This window comes from Tachyglossus aculeatus, chromosome X4 (genome assembly GCF_015852505.1).
Source record: "Tachyglossus aculeatus isolate mTacAcu1 chromosome X4, mTacAcu1.pri, whole genome shotgun sequence".
Classification (NCBI taxonomy): Eukaryota; Metazoa; Chordata; class Mammalia; order Monotremata; family Tachyglossidae; genus Tachyglossus; species Tachyglossus aculeatus.
This window is the reverse complement of record NC_052098.1, coordinates 13,174,666-13,201,221: the sequence shown is the minus strand read 5'-3', so window position 1 is coordinate 13,201,221 and position 26,556 is coordinate 13,174,666. Positions and strand designations below refer to the sequence as shown.

General features: G+C 45.0%; 1 protein-coding gene across 3 annotated transcripts in view; it reads left to right on the top strand.

Moving 5' to 3' along the window:
* The first annotated feature begins 5,687 nt into the window (after positions 1 to 5,687).
* CX4H9orf135 (chromosome X4 C9orf135 homolog) overlaps positions 5,688 to 26,556 on the top strand; it is a 54,089-nt gene continuing 33,220 nt past the window's right edge. For all 3 annotated transcript variants that reach the window (XM_038769929.1, XM_038769928.1, XM_038769930.1), the window contains exons 1-2: positions 5,688 to 5,865; positions 23,078 to 23,186. In XM_038769929.1, coding sequence (XP_038625857.1) covers positions 5,783 to 5,865; positions 23,078 to 23,186 — 192 coding nt within the window. In that variant the 5' untranslated portion in view covers positions 5,688 to 5,782. The remainder of the gene's footprint in view (positions 5,866 to 23,077; positions 23,187 to 26,556) is intronic.

Here is a 26,556-nt window from a genome sequence, read left to right as displayed (position 1 = left end):
GAGACAGAGAACAAAACCAAACATACTACCAAAATAAAATAGAATAGATATGTACAAGTAAAATAAATAGAGTAATAAATATGTACAAACATCATCATCATCATCATCAATTGTATTTATCAAGCGCTTACTGTGTGCAGAGCAGTAAGCGCTCAATAAATACATATATACAGGTGCTGTGGGGAAGGGAAGGAGGTAAAATTAAGTTGGCAAAATATAGAGACAGTCCCTACCCAACAGTGGGCTCACAGTCTAGAAGGGGAAGACAGAGAACAAAACCAAACATACTAACAAAATAAAATAAATAGAATAGATATGTACAAGTAAAATAGAGTAATAAATATGTACAAACATATATACATATATACAGGTGCTGTGGGGAAGGGAAGGAGGTAAGATGGGGGGATGGAGAGAGGGATGAGGGGGAGAGGAAGGAAGGGGCTCAGTCTGGGAAGGCCTCCTGGAGGAGGTGAGCTCTCAGTAGGGCCTTGAAGGTAACAGCCTGGGTGGAGCGGAAAGGGTGTATTTTAGCAATGATGCGCAGGTAAACCGACAGGATTCGATGACAGATTGAATACGAGCCGAGGACAACGCCAAGGTTACGGCTTGCGAGATAGGGAGGGTAGTGGTATTGTCTACAGTAGGGGAAACGGGGGGAGGGCAGGGTTTGGGTGGGAAGATGAGTTCAGTTTTGGACATGGTTAGTTTGAGGTGCCATCCAGGTAAAAATGTCCTGAAGGCAGAAGGAAATGTGAGATTGCAGGGAAGGAGAGAGGTTGGGGCTGGGGATGTAGATTTGGGAATCACCTGCTGTGGTGCTGGAGAAAGGGGAAAAAAAATCATCCTCCTTTTAGTCATTCGTACTGGAATGGCCATCCCAACATGTTGGGTAGGGACTGTCTCTATATGTTGCCAATTTGTACTTCCCAAGCGCTTAGTACAGTGCTCTGCACATAGTAAGCGCTCAATAAATACGATTGATGATGATGATGTATTATTTTTCTGGAACCCCATTCCCGACTGTTCCGGCTAACTTTCCCCTCTGTCTGTTTGATGCTATATCCCCATTTTGATTGTAAGCTCCATGTGGTCTCCCCATCAAGACTGTAAACTCATTCTGGGCAGGGAACCGTGTCTGCTTACTCTGCTAATTCTGTTGCATTCTTGCAAGTGCTTACTACAGTGCTCTGCACATAGTGAGCGCTCAGTAAATACCATCCCCGCCGGAGTCCTGTGCTGGTTTTCCAGTGTCTGTACCATCGTGTCATTTGCCTGGACTGTTTCCACTTGTACTGCGTGACAGGACTGAATGATGGCCAGTTTCTCCATGACCCCGTGCTCGGCTATTCTCTTCCCTGCGTGGGTAAGTCCCCTGACCAATTTGAATTATTCTCTCAGGAACTTGAGGCAAAGAAGCACTGATTTAGAATCAAGGCTGTGTGGTCACATGCTCATTGGGAGGAAGGCTGAGGAAGACAAAATTGTTATTCACAAGTTCTCAGATAAATAGCAATGTTGCGACTGAAGGAAAATTACTCGCCTGGCTCTTCTTACATAATCACTCCGAAGCCTGTATATATGTTTGTACATATTTATTACTCTATTTATCTATCTATTTATTTATTTTCCTTGTACATATCTATTCTATTTATTTTATTTTGTCGGTATGTTTGGTTTTGTTCTCTGTCTCCCCCTTTTAGACTGTGAGCCCACTGTTGGGTAGGGACTGTCTCTATACGTTGCCAATTTGGACTTCCCAAGCGCTTAGTACAGTGCTCTGCACATAGTAAGCGCTCAATAAATACGATTGATGATGATGACTGATTGATTGATGTGGGACCGGGACCAGGTCTCTTTGCCTTGTGATCAGCCTAGTGCTTAGTCTGATGTTTCATCATCATCATCAATCGTATTTATTGAGCGCTTACTATGTGCAGAGCACTGTACTAAGCGCTTGGGAAGTACAAATTGGCAACAATTCATGAATAATAAACACGTACTAATAAATATTACTACTACATACCATTGCTGCTGCTTCTCCAATATCATCCCCTTTGCTTTGTTGCGTCGCGAAATCCCTTTGTCAACTCACATCTGCGATACAGTATCCTAATGGACTCATCGTTCAAGTTAGAAAGATAGGCAGGAAAGTGAGAAGATTCATTCATTTTCGTTCATTCAATCGTATTTTTTGAGCGCTTACTGTGTGCAGAGCACTGTGCTAAGAGCTTGGAAAGTACAGTTCAGCAATAAAGAGACAATGTCTGCCCACAACAGGCATACAGTCTAGAAGGGGAGAGACGGGCATCAAAACAAGTAAACAGGCATCAATAGCATCAACAGAAATAAATAGAATGATAGAAGATGAGGATGCACTCGAAGGAAAGGGCAATGGCAAATGCACAAGACCTTGAAGGAATCTTAATTTAAGGAAGTCTGAGTAATCCTGTGCATTCCCTTTAGTTTTGCAAATCTCTGGTTCTCACATCTTTAATGTTGGCATTTGTTAAGCGCTTACTATGTGCAAAGCACTGTTCTAAGCGCTTGGGGGGATACAAAGTGATCAGGTTGCCCCACGTGGGGCTCACAGTCTTCATCCCCATTTAACAGATGAGGTAACTGAGGCTCAGAGAAGTGAAGTGACTTGCCCAAGGTCACACAGCAGACAGGTGGCGGAGCCGGGATTCGAACCCATGACCTCTGACTCCAAAGCCCGGGCTCTTTCCACTGAGCCACGCTGCTTCTCTTTAAGGTGAGGCTAATGACTCCTGCGTCCTTGCAGTGAAACATTTCAAGCTCAGAAAATTCTCTATCGAAAGATACTTTGATGATTTAAAGTCTTGCTCTTTCTTGTTGGCATCACCAATACCGTACTGAGAAAGACAAAGATGACAGAAATGTGAGGATCAACAAGATTTTCAAAGTATATTAAGATACTCACAGATAAAAGATTCTATATTAGTGCAAAACATTACGGTTACAGTGTGCATGCAAGCGTGCTGTCGATGTTTCCGAAGTAAATTCCCCCCTGAAAACGTGATAAAAGAGAAAGGTTCTCATAAAAAACTTACACTGTGGGTATACAAATCAATCAATCAATCAATCAATCGTATTTATTGAGCGCTTACTGTGCGCAGAGCACTGTACTAAGCGCTTGGGAAGTACAAGCTGGCAACATCTAGAGACAGTCCCTACCCAACAGTGGGCTCACAGTCTAAAAGGGGGAGACAAAGAACAAAACCAAACATACTAACAAAATAAAATAAATAGAATAGATATGAACAAGTAAAATAGAGTAATAAATATGTACAAACATATATACATATATACAGGATACATATACATATATACACATATTATATACATATATGTATACATATACATACAGAACAAAGCCTTAAAAATAGCTGTGTAAAATATATTGTTTTGAATAAGCTAGAAAATATGCTGTTTAGCATCGCATTTTGAAGCAAAATTTTCTACCGATAAAAATACGTTTTGTAAGTCAAATAATCTATTTAGAACACCACACTAGGGTATTAATAAGAAGAATAACAGTAATTGTGGCATTTGTTAAGCACCTAGATTTGTCGAGCACTCTTCTAAACGCTGGCCCCTTTTAGACTGTGAGCCCACTGTTGGGTAGGGACTGTCTCTATATGTTGCCAATTTGTACTTCCCAAGCGCTTAGTACAGTGCTCTGCACATAGTGAGCGCTCAATAAATACGATTGATGATGATGATGATGGGGTAGATTACCAGTTAATCAGGTTGGACACAGTTCCTGTCCCCCCTGGGGCTCACAGTCCAAGTAGGAGGGAGCAGAGGCACTGCAAAACCCCATTTTACAGATGAAGAGAAGGAGACACGGAGAAGTTAAGTGACTTGCCTAAGGTCACCCAGCAGGCAAGTGGTGGAGTCGTGATACATGTACATATTTATTATTCTATTTATTTTATTGATGATGTGTATAGCTGTATAATTCTATTTATTTAGATTGATGCCCGTTTACTTGTTCTGATGTCTGTCTCCCTCCTTCTAGCCTGTGAGCCCGTTGTTGGGTAGGGATTGTCTCTCTCTGTTGCTGAATTGTACTTTCCAAGCGCTCAGTACACTGTTCTGTACACAGGAAGTGCTCCATATATGTGTGGAGTTTATGTGTGTGTGTTCTGTGTGTGTTTTTGTGTGTGAGTCCATCAGGGAGTTTGGGCAAGTGGGGGCGAGGGTGGGTGAGACCCACGAATGAGTGTGTGAGTGTGTGTGTGTGAGTCCATCGGCGAGTATGTGTGTATTTTTGTGTGAGTCCATCCGTGAGGGTTTGTGTGTGTGTTTTGTGAGTGTATGTTTGACTCCATCAGGGAGGGTGGGCAAGTAGGGGCGAGGGTGGGTGAGACCCACGAATGAGTGTGTGCGGTTTTTTGTGTGAGTCCATCGGTGAGTGTATGTGTGCATGTGATTGTGGTCTTTTTTGTGTATGTGTGTGTGTGTGAGTCCATCAGGGAGCGTGTAGGTGTGTGAATCCTCGAGTGAGTGTAGGTGAGGGCGGTGTGTGCGTGTGTGTGTGTGTGTGTGTGTGTGTGTTCTCCCGAGGACACACTTCTCCCCCTTTTAGACTGTGAGCCCACCGTTGGGTAGGGACTGTCTCTAGATGTTGCCAACTTGTACTTCCCAAGCGCTTAGTACAGTGCTCTGCACACAGCGCTCAATAAATACGATTGATTGATTGATCCATAAATACGACTGAATGAACGTACCCAGATCCTAGGATTCCTAAGCCTATGTTCCTTCCACGAGGCCACGCTCCCACTGCACAATAATAATAATAATAATGATAGTATTTATTAAGCGCTTACTGTGTGCAAAGCACTGTTCTAAGCGCTGGGGAGGTAACAGGGTGATCTGATCACGTTGTCCCACGGGGCGGGGGGGGAGGCTCACAATCTTAATCCCATTTTACAGATGGGGGAACTGGGGCCCAGAGAAGTGACGTGACTTGCCCAAAGTCACCCAGCTGATGAGTGGCGGAGCCGGGATTTGAACCCGTGACCTCTGCCTCCAAAGCCCGGGCTCTTTTCCACTGAGCCACGCTGCTTCTCACAATGGCAGAGAGGTAATAATAATAATAATAATAGCATTTATTAAGCGCTTACTGTGTGCAAAGCACTGTTCTAAGCGCTGGGGAGGTAACAGGGTGATCTGATCAGGTTGTCCCACGGGAAGGCTCACAATCTTACTCCCATTTTACAGATGAGGGAACTGGGGCCCAGAGAAGTGACGTGACTTGCCCAAAGTCACCCAGCTGACGAGTGGCGGAGCCGGGATTTGAACCCGTGACCTCTGCCTCCAGAGCCCGGGCTCTTTTCCACTGAGCCACGCTGCTTCTCACAATGGCAGAGAGATAATAATAATAATAATAATAATAATAATTAATAATAACTCCACCGGATTGGGCCTCGATCGCTGGCTACTTCGGCCTTCGGGCAACCGAAAAGCCCATTTGGATCTTTGCCTCGTCTCTTGCCCATTCCGGCCTCGGAGGACTACAACTCCCAGCATGCAATGCCCCGCCCCGCCTCTATCGGCTCCGCGCGATGGCGCCGCGCTGCATGCCGGGACCTGTAGTTCTCTCTCCCCCCGGAAGAGCCTCGTTCCGGTCCTCCTCTAGATGGCGGAGCGCTCGTGTGGCCTCCCGCCGTTGCCATGGAGACGGCTGGCTGAGCATCGTTGGTGACAGAGGGAAGCCCCCCGGGGCCTACTTTGGGGGGGATTTGGGATAAGGCCCATGGATCTGCCGGAACGCAAGGGGAGCCTCAGCCTCCGCTCCCAGCACATGCCCTACGGGAAAACCGTCTTGGTGAGCGATTGGTAAGAGAGAGAAAAGGGGGGGGGATCTAGTACAGAGCCATTCCTTCAGTCAGTCGTATGTGCTGAGCGCCTGCTGGGTGCAGGACACTGTACTAAGCCCTTCCCGCCCCCACCGTCTCGCCTGCCCTTTGGGCCTGCCCCTCCTGATGCGTGGTTCCGAATTCAATTGTGTTTCTGCTAATCAGAGAGGATAACTAATAATAATTATGGGATTTGTTCGTTATCATCATCAGTATTTATTGAGCGCTTACTATGTGCAGAGCACTGTACTAAGCGCTTGGGAAGTACAAATTGGCAACATATAGAGACAGTCCCTGCCCAACAGTGGGCTCACAGTCTAAAAGGGGGAGACAGAGAACAAAACCAAACATACTAACAAAATAAAATAAGTAGAATAGATATGTACAAATAAAATAAATAAATAAATACATAGAGTAATAAATATGTACAAACATATATACATATATACAGGTGCAGTGGGAAAGGGAAGGAGGTGAGGTGGGGGGGATGGAGAGGGGGAGAGGAAGGAAGGGGCTCAGTTGGACAACCTGATTGTTGGGTAGGGACTGTCTCTATATGTTGCCAGCTTGTTCAGCGCTGACTATGTTGCCAGGCACTGTACTAAGCACTGGGATGGGTGGAGAGCTGTGGGACTTCGGGCTAGTCACCTAACTTCTCTGGGCCTCAGGTGCCTCACCTGTAAGATGGGGATTTAGACTGTGAACCCCAGGTCATCATCATCATCAATCGTATTTATTGAGCGCTGACTGTGTGCAGAGCACGGTACTAAGCGCTTGGGAAGTCCAAGTTGGCAACATATAGAGACAGTCCCTACCCAACAATCAATCAATCAATCGTATTTATTGAGCGCTTACTGTGTGCAGAGCACTGTACTAAGCGCTTGGGAAGTCCAAGTTGGCAACATGTAGAGACGGTCCCTACCCAACAGTGGGCTCACAGTCTAAAAGGGGGAGACAAAACCAAACATACTAACAAAATAAAATAAATAGAATAGATATGTACAAGCAAAATAAATAAATAAATAAATAGAGTAACAAATATGTACAAACATATATACATATATATAGGTGCAGTGGGAAAGGGAAGGAGGTAAGATGGGGGGGATGGAGAGGGGGACGAGAGGGAGAGGAAGGAATTGGGTAGGGACTGTCTCTATATGTTGCCAGCTTATACTTCCCAAGCGCTTAGTACAGTGCTCTGCACTGTAATAAATACGATTGATTGATTGATTGTATCTCCCCCGGCGCCTAGAACAATACTTGCCATATAGTAAACGGTGAACAAATACCATCACCATTAGTATTATAGAAGCAAATCGGGTTGGACACAGCCCCTGGCCCATGTGGGGCTCACAGTCTCCATCCCCATTTTCCAGATGCGGGGACTGAGGCCCAGAGAAGTGAAGTGAGTCACCCAAGGTCACACAGCAGCCAAGTGGCGGAGTAGGGATTGGAACCCATGACCTTCTGACTCTCAGGCTCGTGCTCTATAACCTTGGAGTCCTAGATCAGCTTTCCCTGGGAAATTTACATATCTATTCTATTTATTTTATTGTGTTAGTATGTTTGGTTTTGTTCTCCGTCTCCCCCTTTTAGACTGTGAGCCCACTGTTGGGCAGGGACTGTCTCTATATGTTGCCAACTTGTACTTCCCAAGCGCTTAGTAAAGTGCTCTGCACACAGTAAGTGCTCAATAAATACAATTGATTGATTGATTGATTGGAGTATCTCCCTCTCTAGCCTGGTGTCCTTCCCCCCGCATGCTACTAGTGACCTCAGAGTGATTTGAAATCATCATCATCAATCGTATTTATTGAGCGCTTACTGTGTGCAGAGCACTGTACTAAGCGCTTGGGAAGTACAAGTTGGCAACATATAGAGACAGTCCCTACCCACCAGTAGGCTCACAGTCTAAAAAATGTTTTATTGTATTTATTGAGTGCTTTCTGGGTGCAGAGCACTGTACTGCTTCTTGGAGAAGCAGCCTGGCGGAGCGCATGGAGCCCCAGCCTGGGAGTCAGAAGGTCGTGGGTTCTAATCCCAGTTCCGCCACTCGTCTGCCGTGTGACCTTGGGCGAGTCACTTGACTTCTCTGGGCCCCAGTTACCTCATCTGAAAAATGGGACTCGAGACTGTGAGCCCACTGTTGGATAGGGACTGTCTCTATATGTTGCCAACTTGGACTTCCCAAGCGCTTAGTACAGTGCTCTGCACACAGTAAGCGCTCAATAAATACGATTGATTGATTGATTGACTGTGAGCCCCACGTGGGGCGGAGACAGTGTCCGACCCGATTTGCTGGTATCCACCCCAGTGCTTAGTACAGTGCCCGGCACATAGGAAGCGCTTAACAAACACCAAATAAAATAAACTTAAATAAATAAACACTTAAACATTTATTTATTTATTTATTTGACTTGTACCTATCTATTCTATTTATTTTATTTTGTTAGTATGTTTGGTTTTGTTCTCCGTCTCCCCCTTTTAGACTGTGAGCCCACTGTTGGGTAGGGACTGTCTCTATATGCTGCCAACTTGGACTTCCCAAGCGCTTAGTACAGTGCTCTGCACACAGTAAGCGCTCAATCATCAATCGTATTTACTGAGCACTTACTATGTGCAGAGCACTGTACTAAGCGCTTATAAATACGATTGATGATGATGACGAACACCATTATTATTATTATTTAGAAAACGCTTGGGGGAGTACAATATAACAGAGTTGGCAGACATAATAATAATAATAATGGCATTTATTAAGCGCTTACTATATGCAAAGCACTGTTCTCAGATATGTGCCCTGCCCAAAAAAGCAGAGTGGTGAAAAGCCCCCATCTTTTATCAGGCTCTTGTTCTTCGGCGCTAACCATTTTCTCCCGTTAGCCTTACCCTCTCCAACCCCCCCATTTTTGAAATGGGCTGTGAAAGCCTTTTGACTCAGGGAATCCCTTTCCATTCCAGCACCAATTCTCGACATCTTCCCTCTGGCGAGTTAATCATCAATCGTATTTATTGAGCGCTTACTATGTGCAGAGCACTGTACTAAGCGCTTAATAATAATAATGATAGCATTTATTAAGCACCGCGTGCAAAGCACCGTTCTAAGCGCTGGGGAGGTTACCAAGCGGTGTCCCCCGTGAGGCTCCCAGCCTTCATCCCCGTTTTCCAGGTGAGGGAACTGAGGCCCGGAGAAGCGAAGTGGCTTGCCCAAAGGCACCCAGCTGACAGTTGGCGGTGGTGGGATTCGAACCCATGACCCGTCACTCCAAAGCCCAGGCTCTTTCCCCGGAGCCACGCCGGTCTTCTAGTTAATGTCTGTTTGTGACCCAGCTGCTTCCGAAGGAATGAGGGTAGACTTTCGTACCCCCACCGGCTGATATTGGTGCTTGGCTATTTCCCCCTGGCTTGTTGCCGCAGACTGGCTCAAACTGATGGCCTCCTAGTAGCTGAAAGGTGTACTGAACGGCAGCACCCCGCAAGAACAGCACGGCCTGGGCTGGGGAGGATATTTTTATAATGGCATTTATAATAATTTATCATTTATAATGGCATTTGGGTAGATGGCGGACGAGGATCAGCCTCTGAAGGGAATTCCAAGATGGGGGTGTGGTGGAAGAGAGCTCCCACATATACCTAGAGAAGCAGCGTGGCTCAGTGGAAAGAGCCCGGGCTTTGGAGTCAGAGGTCGTGGGTTCGAGTCCCGGCGCCGCCCCGTGTCTGCTGTGTGACCTTGGGCAAGTCACTTAACTTCTCTGAGCCTCATCTGTAAATGGGGATTGACTGTGAGCCTCACGTGGGACAACCTGATCATGTTATATCCCCCCAGCGCTTAGAACAGTGCTTTGCACATAGTAAGCACCTAACAAATGCCATTATTATTATTATTATTATTATAATACTGAGCTGCAGCATGAGAGAAGGTTAACTTTGGGGGGCAGTAAAATAGGGTTTCTGTTGCATTGCCTCACCGGGGAATAGGGCTTTTTCCACTGAGCCACGCTGCTTCTTTACTGTTGCTTTATCATTCCCTTTAAAAAGTACTCTCAATTCACCCTTTAAACAAAACTTTTGAAATGTCGTGGTTTTTTTTTCTCTTCTGTGACCTCCTGTAGAGGTAAGTCATTATATCTCCCTTCCTCTCCCCCTCGTCCCCCTCTCCATCCCCCTCATCTTACCTCCTTCCCTTCCCCACAGCACCTGTATATATGGATATATGTTTGTACATATTTATTACTCTATTTTACTTGTACGTATCTATTCTATTTCTTTTATTTTGTTAGTATGTTTGTTTTGTTCTCTGTCTCCCCCTTTTAGACTGTGAGCCCACTGTTGGGTAGGGACTGCCTCTATATGTTGCCAATTTGTACTTCCCAAGCGCTTAGTACAGTGCTCTGCACATAGTAAGCGCTCAATAAATACGATTGATGATGATGATGATGATGAATAGGAGAGCAGGGAGGTTAGAGAGCTATAGCAGTAAAGGGAGAAAGCGGAAAGAGCCCGGGCTTTGGAGTCAGAGGTCATGGGTTCGAGTCCCAGCTCCGCCACATCTCTGCTGTGTGACCTTGGGCAAGTCACTTAACTTCTCGGAGCCTCAGTTACCTCATCTGTAAAATGGGGATGATAACTGTAAGCCCCACTGGGACAACCTGATCACCTTGTATCCTCCCCAGCGCTTAGAACAGTGCTTTGCACATAGTAAGCGCTTAACAAATGCCATTATTATTATTATTATTATTATTATTATTATTTCCCATTAATAGAGGGATCCTTATTTTACTTCCATCCCATCTGCCACTGTGGAAGGAGTGTTCCCTACCCAGGCATGGGAGAGTGGGTTTTTTGTTGTTGTTGTTTCTTGAAAGCCAACATAGTGGCCTAGACTCTGATTTTGTTTACTTTGTTCTATTGCAGTAACTTCTTTGTTTTCAGGGAGTAATAATAATAATAATAATAATGATGGCATTTGTTAAGCGCTTACTATGGGCAAAGCACTGTTCTAAGCGCCGGGGAGGTTCCAAGGTGATCAGTTTGTCCCACGGGGGGCTCTTAGCCGATCCCCATTTTACAGATGAGGTAACTGAGGCTCAGAGAAGTTAAGAGACTTGCCCAAGGTCACACAGCAGACATGTGGCGGAGCCGGGATTCGAACCCATGACCTCTGACTCCAAAGCCCGGGCTCTTTCCACTGAGCCACGCTGCTTCTTTACTGTTGCTTTATCATTCCCTTTAAAAAGTACTCTCAATTCACCCTTTAAACAAAACTTTTGAAATGTCAAGTGTTTTTTTTCCCCCTCTTCTGTGACCTCCTGTAGAGGTAAGTCATTATATCTCCCTTCCTCTCCCCCTCTCCATCCCCCTCATCCTACCTCCTTCCCTTCCCCACAGCACCTGTATATATGTATATATGTTTGTACATATTTATTACTCTATTTATTTATTTATTTATTTTACTTGTACATATCTATTCTATTTATTTTATTTTGTTACTATGTTTTTGTTCTTTGTCTCCCCCTTTTAGACTGTGAGCCCACTGTTGGGTAGGGACTGTCTCTATATGTTGCCAATTTGTACTTCCCAAGCGCTTAGTACAGTGCTCTGCACACAATAAGCGCTCAATAAATACGATTGATTGATTGATATCTGTTTTACAGATGAGAAAAATCGAGGTAAAGGTAGAGTGCTCTGCGCACAGTAAGGGCTTAATTAATACTATGAGTACTACTATTAGAATTTAAGAATTCCTTCTTAGAGTCCTTCAAAACCAGTGTTTAGTCAGCTGTTCAGTGCCTTGTTTCATTGATAATGTGAGTTAAAGAATCTGGACTATCTCCCTCTTTCCTCCCTTGCAAAGGAATAACTTCCCAGCAGAGTAAGTTATTTTAGTCTTTTAAAGATAGACTGGTGAACTAATTTAGCATTTGTAAATCTTGCCAGTGTTGTGTTAGTCCAGACAAATACATACAGAAAAGAAGAGTGGGTGGGGGGGTGAGATCTGTTTTTTTCAGGATAGCCTTGCTATTTTGTGGCTGTTGCTGCTTCTGTCGATCAATCAGTAGTATTTATTGAGTGGTTATTCAGTACAGAGCACTGTCCTGAGTGTTTGGGAGAGTCCAAAATAATTGGTAGATATGGTCCCTGACCCCAGGAAGCTTATAGTTTAGCCTTTCTTTTGGGATGCTTGGTAAATTCTAGGTGATGGGTAAGTGTAGATGGGAAGACTTGATTCTCCAGTTCCCCCTCTCAGGCATGTTAAGAAGAGTGGGTGGGGGGTGAGATCTATTTTTTTCAGGATAGCCTTGCTATTTTGTGGCTGTTGCTGCTTCTGTCGATCAATCAGTAGTATTTACTGAGTGGTTATTCAGTACAGAGCACTGTTCTAAGTGTTTGGGAGAGTCCAAAATAATTGGTAGATATGGTCCCTGACCCCAGGAAGCTTCCAGTGTAGCCTTTCTTTTGGGATGCTTGGTAAATTCTAGGTGATGGGTAAATGTAGATGGGAAGACTTGATTCTCCAGTTCCCCCTCTCAGGCACGTTACGTGGCTCCAAGCAATTGCCCTCTGCCACTGAGTCATCTTCGACCCATAGCGACGCCATGGACACGTCTCTCCCAGAACATCCCACTTTCATCTGCAATCATTTCGGTAGTGGATCCGGAGAGTTTTCTTATTGCCTGCCACTCGCTAGCCACTGCCCAAGCTAGGAGTGGAACGGATATGCTTCTGCCTGCCTCTCCCTCCTGTAGTCGAGACTGGTAGAGGACTGGGAACTCCCCAGGTGTGACCCTGAGAGGGGACCTAGAACAGTGGGTAGGGAGTTATACTTCCAGCATTTCTCACATGCACTTTTAAATAAGGGATATATATTATATTATTATATTATATTATATTATTATATTATATTTAATACAATATATTTAATATATTATATATTTATATATAAATTTATATTTATATTATGTTATATTATGCATATATTATATTTATATATGAATACATTTAATATATTCGATATATTATATATTAATATATTGAATATATAGTATTTGATATGATTATATATTATATTATATTATGTTATACTATATTATATTATATTTTATATATATATCGAGGACCCTTGCAGCTCATAAGGGAGCCGTATCACCTGGATTGACTCTCTTTAATCAAGCTGAATAGGGCTTCCTCAGTGCTGCTTCTCCCCCCCCACTTCATTGTGAAGCTGGATAGTAAGCCCCACAATGTCGGGATCTTACCGGTAGAAGTTTTCTAATGAGGGTCTAATAAAAATAGTGATGGCATTTAGTAAGCACTTACTGTGTGCCAAGTACTGTCCTAAGCGCTGGGGGAGACACAAGGCGATCAGGTTGTCCCACGGTGGGGGGCTCACGGTCTTAATCCCCATTTTATGGATGAGGGCACTGAGGCCCAGAGAAGTGAAGTGACTTGCCCAAAGTCACACAGCTGACAAGTGGCGGAGCCGGGATTGGAACTCATGACCTCTGGCTCCAAAGCCCGGGTTCTTTCCACTGAGCCGTGCTGCTTCTCTGGTGTCTACCAGAACACCCTCCCTTTTCATATTTGACAATGACTCTCCCCCGTTCAAAGCCTTATTGAAGGCACATCTCCTCCAAGAGACCTTCCCGGATTAAACCCTCATTTCCTCTTTTCCCATTATTCCCTTCTGCCTCGCCCTGACTTGCCCCTTTTGACTCCCCACCTCCCCACCCCCAGAGCACTTATGTCTATAGCCATAATTTATTTGTTCATATTAATGTCTGCCTCCCCCTCTAGACTGTAAGCTCCTTGTGGGCAGGGAAGGTGTCTGTTGTTGCATTGTACTCTTCCAAGCACTTAGTAGGGTGCTCAGCACACGGTAAACATGCAACAAATCCGATTGAGTCTATTGTTTCCTTCCCTGGCCTTTTATGATTACTTCGGGTAATTTTAGGCAAGGAGTCTCCATGGTGACAAGTCATACACTGTTCTCCATGGTGACACTTGCAGAGACGACAGCCCCAAGTTCATTTAATTTACATATTTGAATATCATATGATTTTATCTTCTTGTCTCAACCCAATCCTGGTGTCTGGATCCTATAATATTCTATCCCTCTTTTTTGAACAGCAGCAAATAGTAAAAAAAAAAAAAAAGGAAGGGGGAAGGAAAATGGGATGTAAAAAGTAGGGTATTTGCCGGGTATCATTTTTTCTTTTCTGTTGTTCACAATATCATTGCCTGTAAAGTAGGAATGAATTAGGATTGCAACCCCCCCCCCCCCAAACTTTTCCAGGGTACGATTCTGAGTATAAATACGGTCCTGCCCATTCCAAGACGATTCCAAGAGGCTGTATCAGAAAACCCTGAAGGGCAACTGTGATGTGTCCTTTCTTTTTTCTTCTGTTTTTGGACTGAAAACCAAAAGGAATTACAAAAAGTGAACACACCTGGCACTGTATACTGAGAAGCCTTAAAGAAACGAGAGGAAACTCAGAGGCGGCGAAAAGCAAAGGCAAGGTGAGACTGATACAGGGGAACCGAAGAGTTTTTAGTTCAGTCATTCAGTCAGTCATATTTATTGAGCACTTATTGGGTGCGGGGCACTGTGCTACGTGCTTGGAAAGTGCAATTTGGCAACAGATGGAGACAATCCCTACCCAACAACGGGCTCCCAGTCTAGGAGGGGGGAGACAGACAAGAAAACAAAACTCTAGAGCTATCTATATCTTCAGCTATAAAGAGGCAGAGGGGTGGGGACTCTGCAGTGTGTAGAGGCCATCTGGATAAGGTATCTGGTGTGGATGACCCTTTGAGCACTTGATATTTACCCCACCCTCAGCCCCACAGCCTTTATGTACATATCTGTATTTAATTAATTTACATTAACGTCTCCTGCTCTAGCTTGTGAGCTCCTCGTGGGCCGAGAACATGCCTACCAATTCTGTTGTAATGTATTCTCCCAAGTGCCTAGTACAGTGCTCTGCACCCAGTAAGTGCTCAATAAACACCATGATTGATTAATATCTCCACAGCACCTGTATATATGGATATATGTTTGTACCTATTTGTTACTCTATTTTACTTGTACATGTTTATTCTATTTATTTTGTTAATATGTTTTGTTTTGTTGTCTGTCTCCCCCTTCTAGACTGTGAGCCCGCTGTTGGGTAGGGCCCGTCTCTCTATGTTGCCAACTTGGCCTTTCCAAGCGCTTGGTACGGTGCTCTGCACACGGTAAGCGCTCAATAAATACGATTGAATGAATGAATGAATAATAGAGAAGCAGCGTGGTTCACTGGGAAGAGCACAGGCTTTGGAGTCAGAGGTCATGGGTTCAAATCCCAGCTCCACCACTTGTGAGCTGGGTGGCTTTGGGCAAGTCACTTCACTTCTCTGGGCCTCGGTTCCCTCATCTGTAAAATGGGGATGAAGACTGTGAGCCCCCCGTGGGGCAGCCTGATCTCTTTGTAACCTCCCCAGCGCTTAGAACAGTGCTTTGCACATAGTAAGCGCTTAATAAATGCCATTATTATTATTATTATTATCTTGGAGTGTCCCAAGTGGTATCCGTCTTGAGAGAGTAAGGTGGCAATTGACTGCTTCTACTATGTGTTACCATAGTGTAGCTTCGTGGAAAGATCATAGACCTCGGGAGCCAGGAGACCTGGGTTCTAGTCCCGTCTTCAACACTTGCTTGCTCTGTAGCCTTGGGCAAGTCACTTCACTTCTCCGGGCCCCTGTTTCCTCATCTCTAAAATGGGGATAAAATCTTTACTCTGCCTCCCTCTTAGACCGTGAGCCTTGCGCGGGACAGAGATCGTTTCCCATCCGATCCGTAACCACCCCAGCACTTAGCACAATGCTTGGCGTATATAGTAGACACCTAAAATAACATCATCACTTCTGAAACTTCCCCGTTTAGACTGTCAGAACCCATAGATATCATCTGTCAAATGGGCAGACTCCTGGGCCGTTTGGGAAGCGTATTTGGGGGGAAAAAACTACCTGCCGCACCTCAGCCTAATTATTTTTCAGTCTTTTAAGTCATCATCATCATCAATCGTATTTATTGAGCGCTTACTGTGTGCAGAGCACTGTACTAAGCGCTTGGGAAGTACAAGTTGGCAACATAAAGAGACAGTCCCTACCCAACAGTAAGTCCTTCAATGCTAAATTGTGACAATACGACTAATAACTAATCTCCTTATCATTAGTTAACTAAAGCGTTGGGTATTATTACAGCCCTTAAGACAAATGTGAATTTTTTACTTTTTTAAAAAAATGAACTTGATGTTAGCTTGCTCCATGCAGACCCACCCTTGGGCTGAAGCTAAATAGCAATACAGAATTCCCAAAACAGCCATACAAGGGAAATGAGAAAAGCCACAGCACCAAGGAAATTCTAAAGTAGATAACACTAAATATTAGAAAGGGTAGAAGACGGGTGACATCAGCAGTTACTACTTGGTGAAAAGGGAATTGGGAATATATACCATTATGTACCGTTACTTGTCACTGTCAGAATACCCTACTTCGGTTGCAAGTGCTATTCTTGGAGAGCAGCCAAGTGGTGGAGAAACGTCTTCAAGATCCAATAAAGTCACACTTTGAAACCACTGATCTGGAATTTATGATCATTTGACTCCCTGTTTCCTCCCTTTGTTCTCTCTGCTGCTGCCAAAAGAAGGGTAGGCTTTGATCTTCAGAAGGAAATTTTTAATTTATTACGACTAAGAGCATCTCAGGCGAGATGCAAGATAGGAGGCATGTAGAGTATCCAGCAGCCCTGGGGATACGGAAAGAGGCAAACTAGTATGGGAGCGATTCTGTCTACCAACTCTGTCGTGTTGTACTTTCTCAAGCACTTAGTACAGTGTGCTGTGCACAAGCAGGACTCGGTAAATACTACGGATAGATTGATATGTGGATTTTTGATCAAGCTGTCCTGTGGGTTCTCTGACGGCGCTCCTTTTATGTGTGTGAGTGTGTGCATGTTGCATTTATTACCTACGGTGCGTGATGCTGTTCTATTTTTCCCTCTTGGCATACCTGAACTCTCTGCTGTAAGACAGCGATCCCATTTCTGATCGTTCCCTGTCAGGCTAACCTGTCTTCTCACTGCTAGGCTACAATGTATGAAATCTCGTTTCGTTTGTTTTGAAAGGGTTTCTTTTTTGTTTTACCCTTTCTATCATTGCCCCATATCAGCTCACCACAGAGCAGTTGATTGGATATCTTGCCGTTGTCTGGCCCCCTCACATGTCCCTCCCAGGAAAGGTGGGACGTGAGAGCTTCGGCTTCTCTATTTGTAAATACTTTTTCAGGTCTATATCCCCCATTTAGAGTGCGAACTCCCTGTGGGCAGGAAACATGTCATCCATTCATTCAGTCGTATTTATTGAGTGCTTACTGCGCAGAGCACTGTACTAAGTGCTTGGGAAGTACAAGTTGGCAACAGGTCAGTTCTTTGTTTGGTACTTTCCAAGGATGCTTAGGGCAATGCAGGGTACCAAAGTAGGTACTCAATAAATACTGCTAATATATGTGCACAATATGGCTAGGACTTGGGTCTTTTGGGCCATGCACACACATACACACACTCATATGTCAACGTCACCGTCAGTGTTATCTTCTCAAAATACAAATACTGCTGCTGCTACAGTTACTACTACTATTACTGCTACTACTACTACTACTGCTACTTTGATGCTTCAAGGCCTTCCCTGACTAAGCCCTCATTTCCCCAGAAATCTCCAGTGGCTACCAGTCAACCTAGGCATCAGGCAAAAACTCCCCACTCTCGGCTTCAAGGCTCTCCATTACCTTGCCCCCTCTTACCTCACCTCCCATCTCTCCTTCTACAGCCCAGCCCGCACCCTCCACTCCTCTGCCGCTAATCTCCTCACTGGGCCTCGTTCTGGCCCTGTCCCGCCGTCGACCCCCGGCCCACGTCCTCCCCTTGGCCTGGAATGCCCTCCCTCTGCACAGCCGCCAAGCTAGCTCTCTTCCTCCTTTCAAAGCCCTACTGAGAGCTCACCTCCTCCAGGAGGCCTTCCCAGACTGAGGCCCCTCCTTCTTCTCCCCCTTCTCCCCCCATCCCCGCACCTTACCTCCTTCACCTCCCCACAGCACCTGTATATGTTTGTACAGATGTATTACTCTATTGATTTTACTTGTACATATTTACTATTCTGTTTTGTTAATGATGTGCATCTAGCTTTACTTCCATTTATTCTGATGACCTGACACCTGTCCCCTCTAGACTGTGAGCCCGTTGTTGGGTAGGGACCGTCTCTATATGTTGCCAACTTGTACTTCCCAAGCGCTTAGTACAGTGCTCCGCACACAGTATTTCCCCTTCTCCCACTCTCTTCTTCCTTGCCCTTGCACTTGGATTTGCTCCCTTTTTTCACCCCTCCCTCAGCCCCACAGCACTTATGTACGTATCCCGATTATATCAATGCCTGTAATCTCCTTGTGGCCAGGGAACATGTCTACCAACTCTGTTATATTGTACGCTCCCAAGCACGTGATACAGCGCTCAAGAGATACGATTGATTGATGCTGCTGGTCTGACTGTTCCATAACTTAATCGTATGTGATCCTGTCTTGTCCTATGATAAGTATTGCATTGATCTCTTCTCTTTATATTAGCGTCTGTCTCCCCATCTTGACTGTAAGCTTGTTGTGGTGGGAATGTGTCTTTTTGTTGTTGTTGCATTGTGCTGTCTCAAGTGCTTAAGTCGAGTGCACAGTAAGCGCTCAATAAATATGATTGACTGATTAACTTAACTCCCCGTCTTCTATCCCCCAACTGCCACTTCAGCCTTTCTCCTTAAGCTCCTCTAGACTGCAGCTAGCTGTGGGCAGGGAATGCATCTATCGTTGTATTGTACTTTCCCAAGAGCTTAGTACGGTGCTCTGCACACAGTAAGCGCGCAATAAATACGACTGAATGAATGAATCTAAGCACTTAAGTACCCCTGTAGCACTTACATACGGATCTCATATACTCTATTACCTCCTCCTATCTGTAATTAACTGCCTCTCTCTCTGCCTCTAGATTGCAAACTCCTTGCGGGCAGGGTTTCCTGTCTTTGAATTCTTCTGTGCTGCCCTAAGCACCGAGTACAATGCTCTGCACAAAGTAGGTGCCGGATAAATCTTGTTGATGGATTACATGTGGATGGGGCTGGAGCAACTGCTGTAAAAGAAGCAGCGTGGCTCAGTGGAAAGAGCCCGGGCTTTGGAGTCAGAGGTCACGGGATCAAATCCCGGCTCCGCCAATTGTCAGCTGTGTGACCTTGGGCGAGTCACTTCACTTCTCTGTGCCTCAGTTCCCTCATCTGTAAAATGGGGGTTAAGACTGTGAGCCCCCCCTGGGACAACCTGATCACCTTGTAACCTCCCCAGCGCTTAGAACGGTGCTTTGCACATAGTAAGCGCTTAATAAATGCCATTATTATTATTATTATCTTTGACTAGCAGGGGAAACTCTTGTCTGTCAACCTCCGCTGCCTACTAGCGCTAGTGGAAATAAACTTCTCTCTGTCATACCCGCTTGACCGCAACACAGAGTCTGTGAAGTTTTCAGACTGTTAAATGGTGTTTGTTAAGCACTTACTATGCGCCACACACTGTGCTAAGCGCTGGGATGGATACGGTGTAAACAGATCAGACCCAGTCCCTGTCCCATATGAGGCTCGTAGAATGAATTCCCCAAAGGATCAGAATTGCCTTTTTCTAGCACTTCCCAAATGAGAAGGGAATGCAGAGGTGGGCCCACCCCAATGCTTAGTATAGAGTGCCTGGCACGGAATAAGTGCTTAACAAATGCCTCGATTACCTCCATTAAAATAGTAATAATAATAACGCTAAGAATAATAATTCTTACCTTCGGGAAGAGGAAGTGCTGGGGAGCTCCTGATGATGAGTGTGGGGGAGGAAGAATTAGCTCCATTTCATGTTTATGATTCTTTTATTACTACTCGTTCTAATTTTAACTAGGTTCATGGCATTACCAACAGTACCTTTTTTTCTGAAAAACTAGAAAAGTATTGTGCAATTAGGTGATTGAGGTATCTCAGGTGCACATGCAACATTAAACCGGCCGAACTAATGCTACTTCAGTTCTTTGTTACGAAGTAAATTTCACTGCTGAAATTTACACTTTTAGGAAGCAAGAAAATATTAGAATCGGAACCCAAGGATTAATGCCTTGCCCCAGTCCGTTTTTAAATCCTTACAAAATCCCTGAGATGCGTGGTATGGAGCTGGAAGCGATAAATGTGTTCCCTGAAATTCCTTGTTTCAGAATTTCTCTTCTTAGCTTACCATGCGTCAGTTTCTTTCTGAATTAATGTGGAGCATAAAATTGTTTCTTCACATGATACTTGTCCACTTCTTCGCATAGTACTTTCTACGGAGTGGATATTAAATGAGTGTCTAGCATTAGATATGCTTGCTCTGCCCGAGTTTTTCCAAGGAGGTTATTCACATGAAGACTTGTACCTAAAGCTGTTTTTTTTTTTCTACTGATCATGAAACCTGGATATAGAGAGCCTTGTCCTACTCACTGAATATGCATGTCTCAGAGAATGGTAGAAAACTGAATCTGAAAGGTAAATTAATCCTTTCGAATAACTTTCTCATTCCAAAGTAGGGGATTCCACCCACCTTCCTAGGTGAACAGCTCCACGGTTTCACTGACCCCTCAAATAAAAGCTTCCTAATGTTTAGCCTCAACTTCATGGGCTACTATTTGATCTCAGTTCAGGCTCAAACTGCTTGGTGGTTTCACACTGATTTAAGAGGCTTAAATCGCATTTAGCCTCCGGAATACGATCGCGAATAGAAGCCAGCATTTCGGTAACTGTCGGCAATTGAGCAATTTCTTTCAAGGCCACGTTTCTCCTTTTGGGTTGCAGCGGGTTTTGAGCCCATCATTTGAGTCTCCGGTGAGTTTGTCAAATAAAAGGCTAGTTCAGTACTGATTCAGTTCTCTATATGTAGATCTAAATAAATAAATGAAATGCACTCATTGCCTTCCAGGATAAGGTGACAGCTAGGATGTCAGCTTGCGTCTGTGTGTCTCTTTGTCCCCCTCTCCCTATCTGTGAGCAATTGTGCTAGTCGACTGGATTAAAACCCCGCCTGGATATTGATCAGTTATCAGAACCCCCTGCGCGTGTGCTTTAGGAGTTTCTCGTCGACCTTCATTTATCCTGCCCAAAGGCCAGAGAGAGAACAGATCTGGAGGAAATGGGGGGAAGAGAAGCAGGGGGCTGGGAAGAAGTAGCAGGAGGTTGACTTAGGGCTCTCCACGGATGGGTTTCCTCCCATCTCGCGGGGGGCAGAAAGAGGTGAACAGAGCCTACCTCTGCTCCCCTATCCCATCTTCAATGAGCTGGGGAGAGCCCACTCACTTCCACGTCAAACAGAAAGTCCTTACCTCTGACTCTAAGGCACTCAGTCAGCTCTTACCTTACCTCGCTGATTTCCGACGACAACCCACCCCGCGCGCCTTGCTCCTTTAACACTCAATGTACCTCGATCACGTCCGTCTCGTTGCCGGCCCCGCGACCGTGTCCCGCCTCTGGCCCGGAGCTCCCTTCCTTCTCGTATCTGACAGTTCACCACCCTTCCCACCTTCAAAGCTCTCCTAAAGATGGCATCTCCTCTAAGAGGCTTTCCCTGACTAAGCCCTCATTTCCCCAGTCTGCCCTCCTTCTTGCGTCGCCTACGCGTTTGACTGTGTGCCCCTTGAGCACTTGATATTCACCCCACCACCAGCACTTAGGCACGCTTATTCTCTCCCATTCTCCCTATCTGTACTTGTTATTAATGTCTGTCTCCCCCTCTAGACTGTAAGCTCCTTGTGGGCAGGGATCACGTCTACTGCTTCTATTTTACTCTCTTAAGCGCTTAGTACCGTGCTCTGAACTGTATAAGTGTTCAAATACCATTGATGGATTGATTGATTGAACAGTCAGAGAGGCAGGAAAAGAACCAAGAAGAATGCTGTGTAGTTGAACCCAGCCTGAGAGAATATCTAGAAGGGAGTGGTAAATAGTATTAGAGGCAACTGAGAGGTTAGGTGTGACCTTGGGCAAGCCATTTAATTTCCCTGTGCCTTAGTTTCCTCATCTGTAAAATGGGGATTCAATACCTGTTCTCCCCCCACCTTAGACTGTGAGCCCCGTTTGGGTCAAGGGGGTGTGTCTGACTTGATTATCTTATTTCCACCCCAGTTCTTAGTAAAATGCTTTGCACGTAGTAAGCGCTAAACAAATACTGTAAGCCCCATGTGGGACAACCTGATTACTTTGTATTTACCCCAGTGCTTAAAACGCTGAGAAGCAGCGTGACTTAGTGGAAAGAGCACGGGCTTGGGAGCCAAAGGCCATGGGTTCTAATCCCGGCTCCGCCACTTGTCTGCTGTGTGACCTTGGGTAAGTCACTTCACTTCTCTGTGCTTCAGTTAGCTCATCTGTAAAATGGGGATTAAAGCTGCGAGCCCCATGTGGGACAACCCGATTACCTTGTATCTATTCCAGCGCTGAGAACAGTGCTTGGCATATAGTAAGGGCTTAACAAGTACCATCATTATTTATTTATTATTATTTAACAGTGCTTGGCACGTAGTAAGTGCTTAACAAATACCATTATAATAATAATAAGAGTAGAGCCCACTTCCCCCAAAATGGGAGACTTTGATGAGCACCGTTTCAGTAAAGTGAAGAGGCCTTAAGGGGTCAATTAAGAAAGTTGGAGAAGAATTGAGTTCTGTGCATTCTGTGTATTCTTCTTTTCACCTGTTAGAATTTGGACAAGATTGGGAGGCAGTCTTGTGACAGCTGGAGGGCTTAGGAGAGTCAAGAGAAGGCTTTTTTAAGGGAATGGTACTTATTGAGCGCTTACTGTGTGCAGAGCTGTAATATCTGTAGCAGTAATGTGGTACAGATTTAGAATGGAGGAGGCTTGAGCTTTGTTGAAAGGCATAGGTGAAGGGGCTTGTGGAGAATGAGAGGATGGAGAGGCTCAGACGAAGAGTCCTGAAACATAATCCTCTTTAGAGCTCAAAAAAGGTGTAAATCTACTCAAAATCCATGTGTAATTTCATGTGACTTCAATGAATGAATGAAAACCAAATTCTTCCTATGAATTCTCGTTTTTGTTTTTTTTTCCTGAAGGCACGAAACCATACAGGCTGAACCCAAAGATTATGACATAAATGCAGCCCCTTTGGGCACAAAGAATTTGTGCAATTCATCTTACTGGAGATTCGGCGTGGAAGATAAGGTAAATAATCAAAAATCAATCAATAACCGTATTACTTCCAAAGAGCTATTTTGCTTGCAAAAAGCTAGAAAGTCGGGAGTCGGGTTGGTTCTTCTGAAGGCGAGCAAGGGTAGAACGTGTGGCATAATACGATCAGATGTCTGCCATTAGATGAGATGACTACATCTTGGGCACCAACCACCCAAATGATGGCAGAAGAGCGTGGCTCAGTGGAAAGAGCACAGGCTTTGGAGTCAGAGGTCATGGGTTCAAATCCCTGCTCTGCCGATTGTCAGCAGTGTTACTTTAGGCAAGTCACTTCACTTCTCTGGGCCTGTTACCTCATCTGTAAAACGGGGATTGACTGTGAGCCCCCCGTGGGACAACCTGATCACCTTGTGACCTCCCCAGCGCTTAGAACAGTGCTTTGCACGTAGTAGGCGCTTAATAAATGCCATCATTATTATTATTAGGTAGAACCTTAGATGGTCCTATTTGGGGCTTTGGAAAGTATGGCTGGGAGGCCTACGCTCCTTGTTAACTTTTCATTTTGCATCTCTAGGGAGAACAGAGACTAGAGAAGCAGCGTGGCTCAGTGGAAAGAGCCCGGGCTTTGGAGTCAGAGGTCATGGTTTTGAATCCCGGCTCGGCCACATGTCTGCTGTGTGACCTTGGGCAAGTCACTTAACTTCTCTGAGCCTCAGTTCCCTCATCTGTAAAATGGGGATTAAGACTGTGAGCCCCACGTGGGACAACCTGATCACCTTGTATCCCCCCAGAGCTTAGAACAGTGCTTTGTACATAGTAAGCGCTTAACAAATGCCATCAAAAAAAAAAATAGGACAAGAAGAAATGAGGAGAAAAATTTTCCAGGCAGTGAGGGCTATTAGAGTTTGGAATGGTGACCAGAGGGAGACTGTGGAGTCGTCTTCTATGGAGGCCCTTCAAAATTGGAGCGATTCTTATCTGCCTGGGACGGGTGCAGTCTAGTCCTGCCCTTCTCCCCCTGTAGACCGTAAGCTCCTGGTGGGCAGGAGTCATGTCCACCAACTCTGTGGCATTGTACTCTCTCAAGCGCTTAATACAGTGCTCTGTATTTTAGACTGTAAAAGACACAGTCTTTTAGACTGTGAGCCCACTGTTGGGTAGGGACTGTCTCTATACGTTGCCAACTTGTACTTCCCAAGCGCTTAGTACAGTGCCCTGCACACAGTAAGCGCTCAATAAATACGATTGATGATGATGCTCTGCAAACAGGAAGCCTTCAGTAAATACCATCGATTGACCGATTACTCCGCACGTAGTAAGCACTCGATAGATACGATCGATCGATTGATGACCGATCAATTGGCTTCCGTCGACAAAGGGGCTTTGAAGGTAAGGGTCGCATTTTGAGTTGGAGCTCATGATATATGGAATGGAGGATTAAGAATTATGTTGTCTGAGTAGCCTTAATAGGTAAGTACGATAAAAATGAAGCAGGGATATTGCCTTTATTGTATAAAATGGTACCACTAAGAGTAAAGGAAGAGTAGAATTAGATGGGGTTTTTATTGGATTCTGACCCCTAGGGATTGGTAAAAAATCTCTGCTCTTGGAAATAATTTCACTTTTCAATAGTGTGTTTATGCTTCACTTCCTGCTTGCTGAGACATGATGTATTTGGTTGAGTCCTTTCAGGTGAATATACATAGTAAAACCTTCAGGATTTTTTCTTTTTCTTTTCTTTTTAAATTTTACAGCAATTAGCCCATTTAATTTGGTTTCGCCTGTAATTTCCAACAGTGTGACAGGAATACGAGAACACTACAATAATTGAGTATAAATGTATGTGTTAATTTCATGAGGTTGGATCTTTGCTAGATGTATGCTTGTGAAGCTCCCTTTCTTACACCTTTTTTTATTTCAAATAGATAGCCACTTTTCAGGGAAGCGCTGTCCAAGGGTGAAAAATCTTCTTTTTCCGGTAGCTGCATTCTTGCCGAGAGACCATTTTAAAACCAAAGTGTGTATTTGAGTCAATAAATGCTGCTGATTATATTGATAGCTTCCCGGCAGAATTAATTCTGAAGAATTTCCTTTAGCGTGACATGTGTTATTCTATTCGTAAACATCTTCATGCGTGTCTCCTCCGTTAGATTTTGAGCTTGTTGTGGGCCTGGAAGGGGTTGTTCGCTTCTGCTGCACTGCCCCAGGGACTCTGTATAAGGCATTGCACTCAATAAATACCATTATTGCAGCTACTATCAATCGTATTTATTGAGCGCTTACTGTGTGCAGAGCACTGTACTTCTACTGCCACCACTACAGCACTGACCCTGTCCCCTTCGGCTAAGCGTGTGTGCTGACAGTGAGGGAAGGCCTTGGACAGTGTGACGTCATCATCATCATCATCATCAATCGTATTTATTGAGCGCTTACTATGTGCAGAGCACTGTACTAAGCGCTTGGGAAGTACAAATTGGCAACATATAGAGACAGTCCCTACCCAACAGTGGGATGTGGGCTTTGGGTGGCATTCACCCTGATTCGTGGCAAGAGAAGCAGCATGGCCTAGTGGGACAGACATGGGCTTGGGAGTCCGAGGACTTGGGTTCGAATCCCAGCTCCGCCCCATGTCTGCTGTGTGACCCGGGGCAAGTCGCTTCACTTCTCCGGACCTCATCTGTAAAATGGGGATTGAGACTGTGAGGCCTGTGTGGAACAGGGACTGTGTGGAGACCCACTTATCTTGTATCTAACCCAGTGCTTAGTACAGTGCCTGGCACGTAGTAAGCGCTTAACAAACACTATTATTATTATTATTACCCCAGCCTACGTAGCCTTAGCCATCAACACTTCTCCAGCCTGGGCAGTTAAAGAGATTTTCACGCCCTGAATCCTTGCAGTCAAGGTGCACTTCCATTTCAGGACCGACATTTACTTCTCTCTCCTGTCTGACTCAATCAATCAATCGGATTTATTGAGCGCTTACTGTGTGCCCACATCCCCTTCTCCCTCCCTCCACCTCTGTAAACCTTTCTTAATCATAATAATGGCATTTGTTAAGCGCTTACCATGTGCAAAGCACTGTTCTAAGCGCTGGGGTGGATACAAGGTGATCAGGTCGTCCCACGTGGCGCTCACAGTCTTAATCCCCATTTTCCAGCTGAGGACACTGCGGCACAGAGAAGTCAAGTGACTTGCCCAAAGTCACCCAGCTGGCAATTGGCGGAGCCGGGATTAGAACCCACGACCTCTGACTCCCAAGCCCCGGCTTTTTCCACTGAGCCACGCTGCTTTCTTGTTTCCTTGCTAGCTGGATGCTCTTGCCCCTAAGCCTCTCCCCAGTTTACCCTGCTCTAGTGGAACTCAAGGCTAAATTCAAATGCGTGGCTCAGTAGGAAAGAGC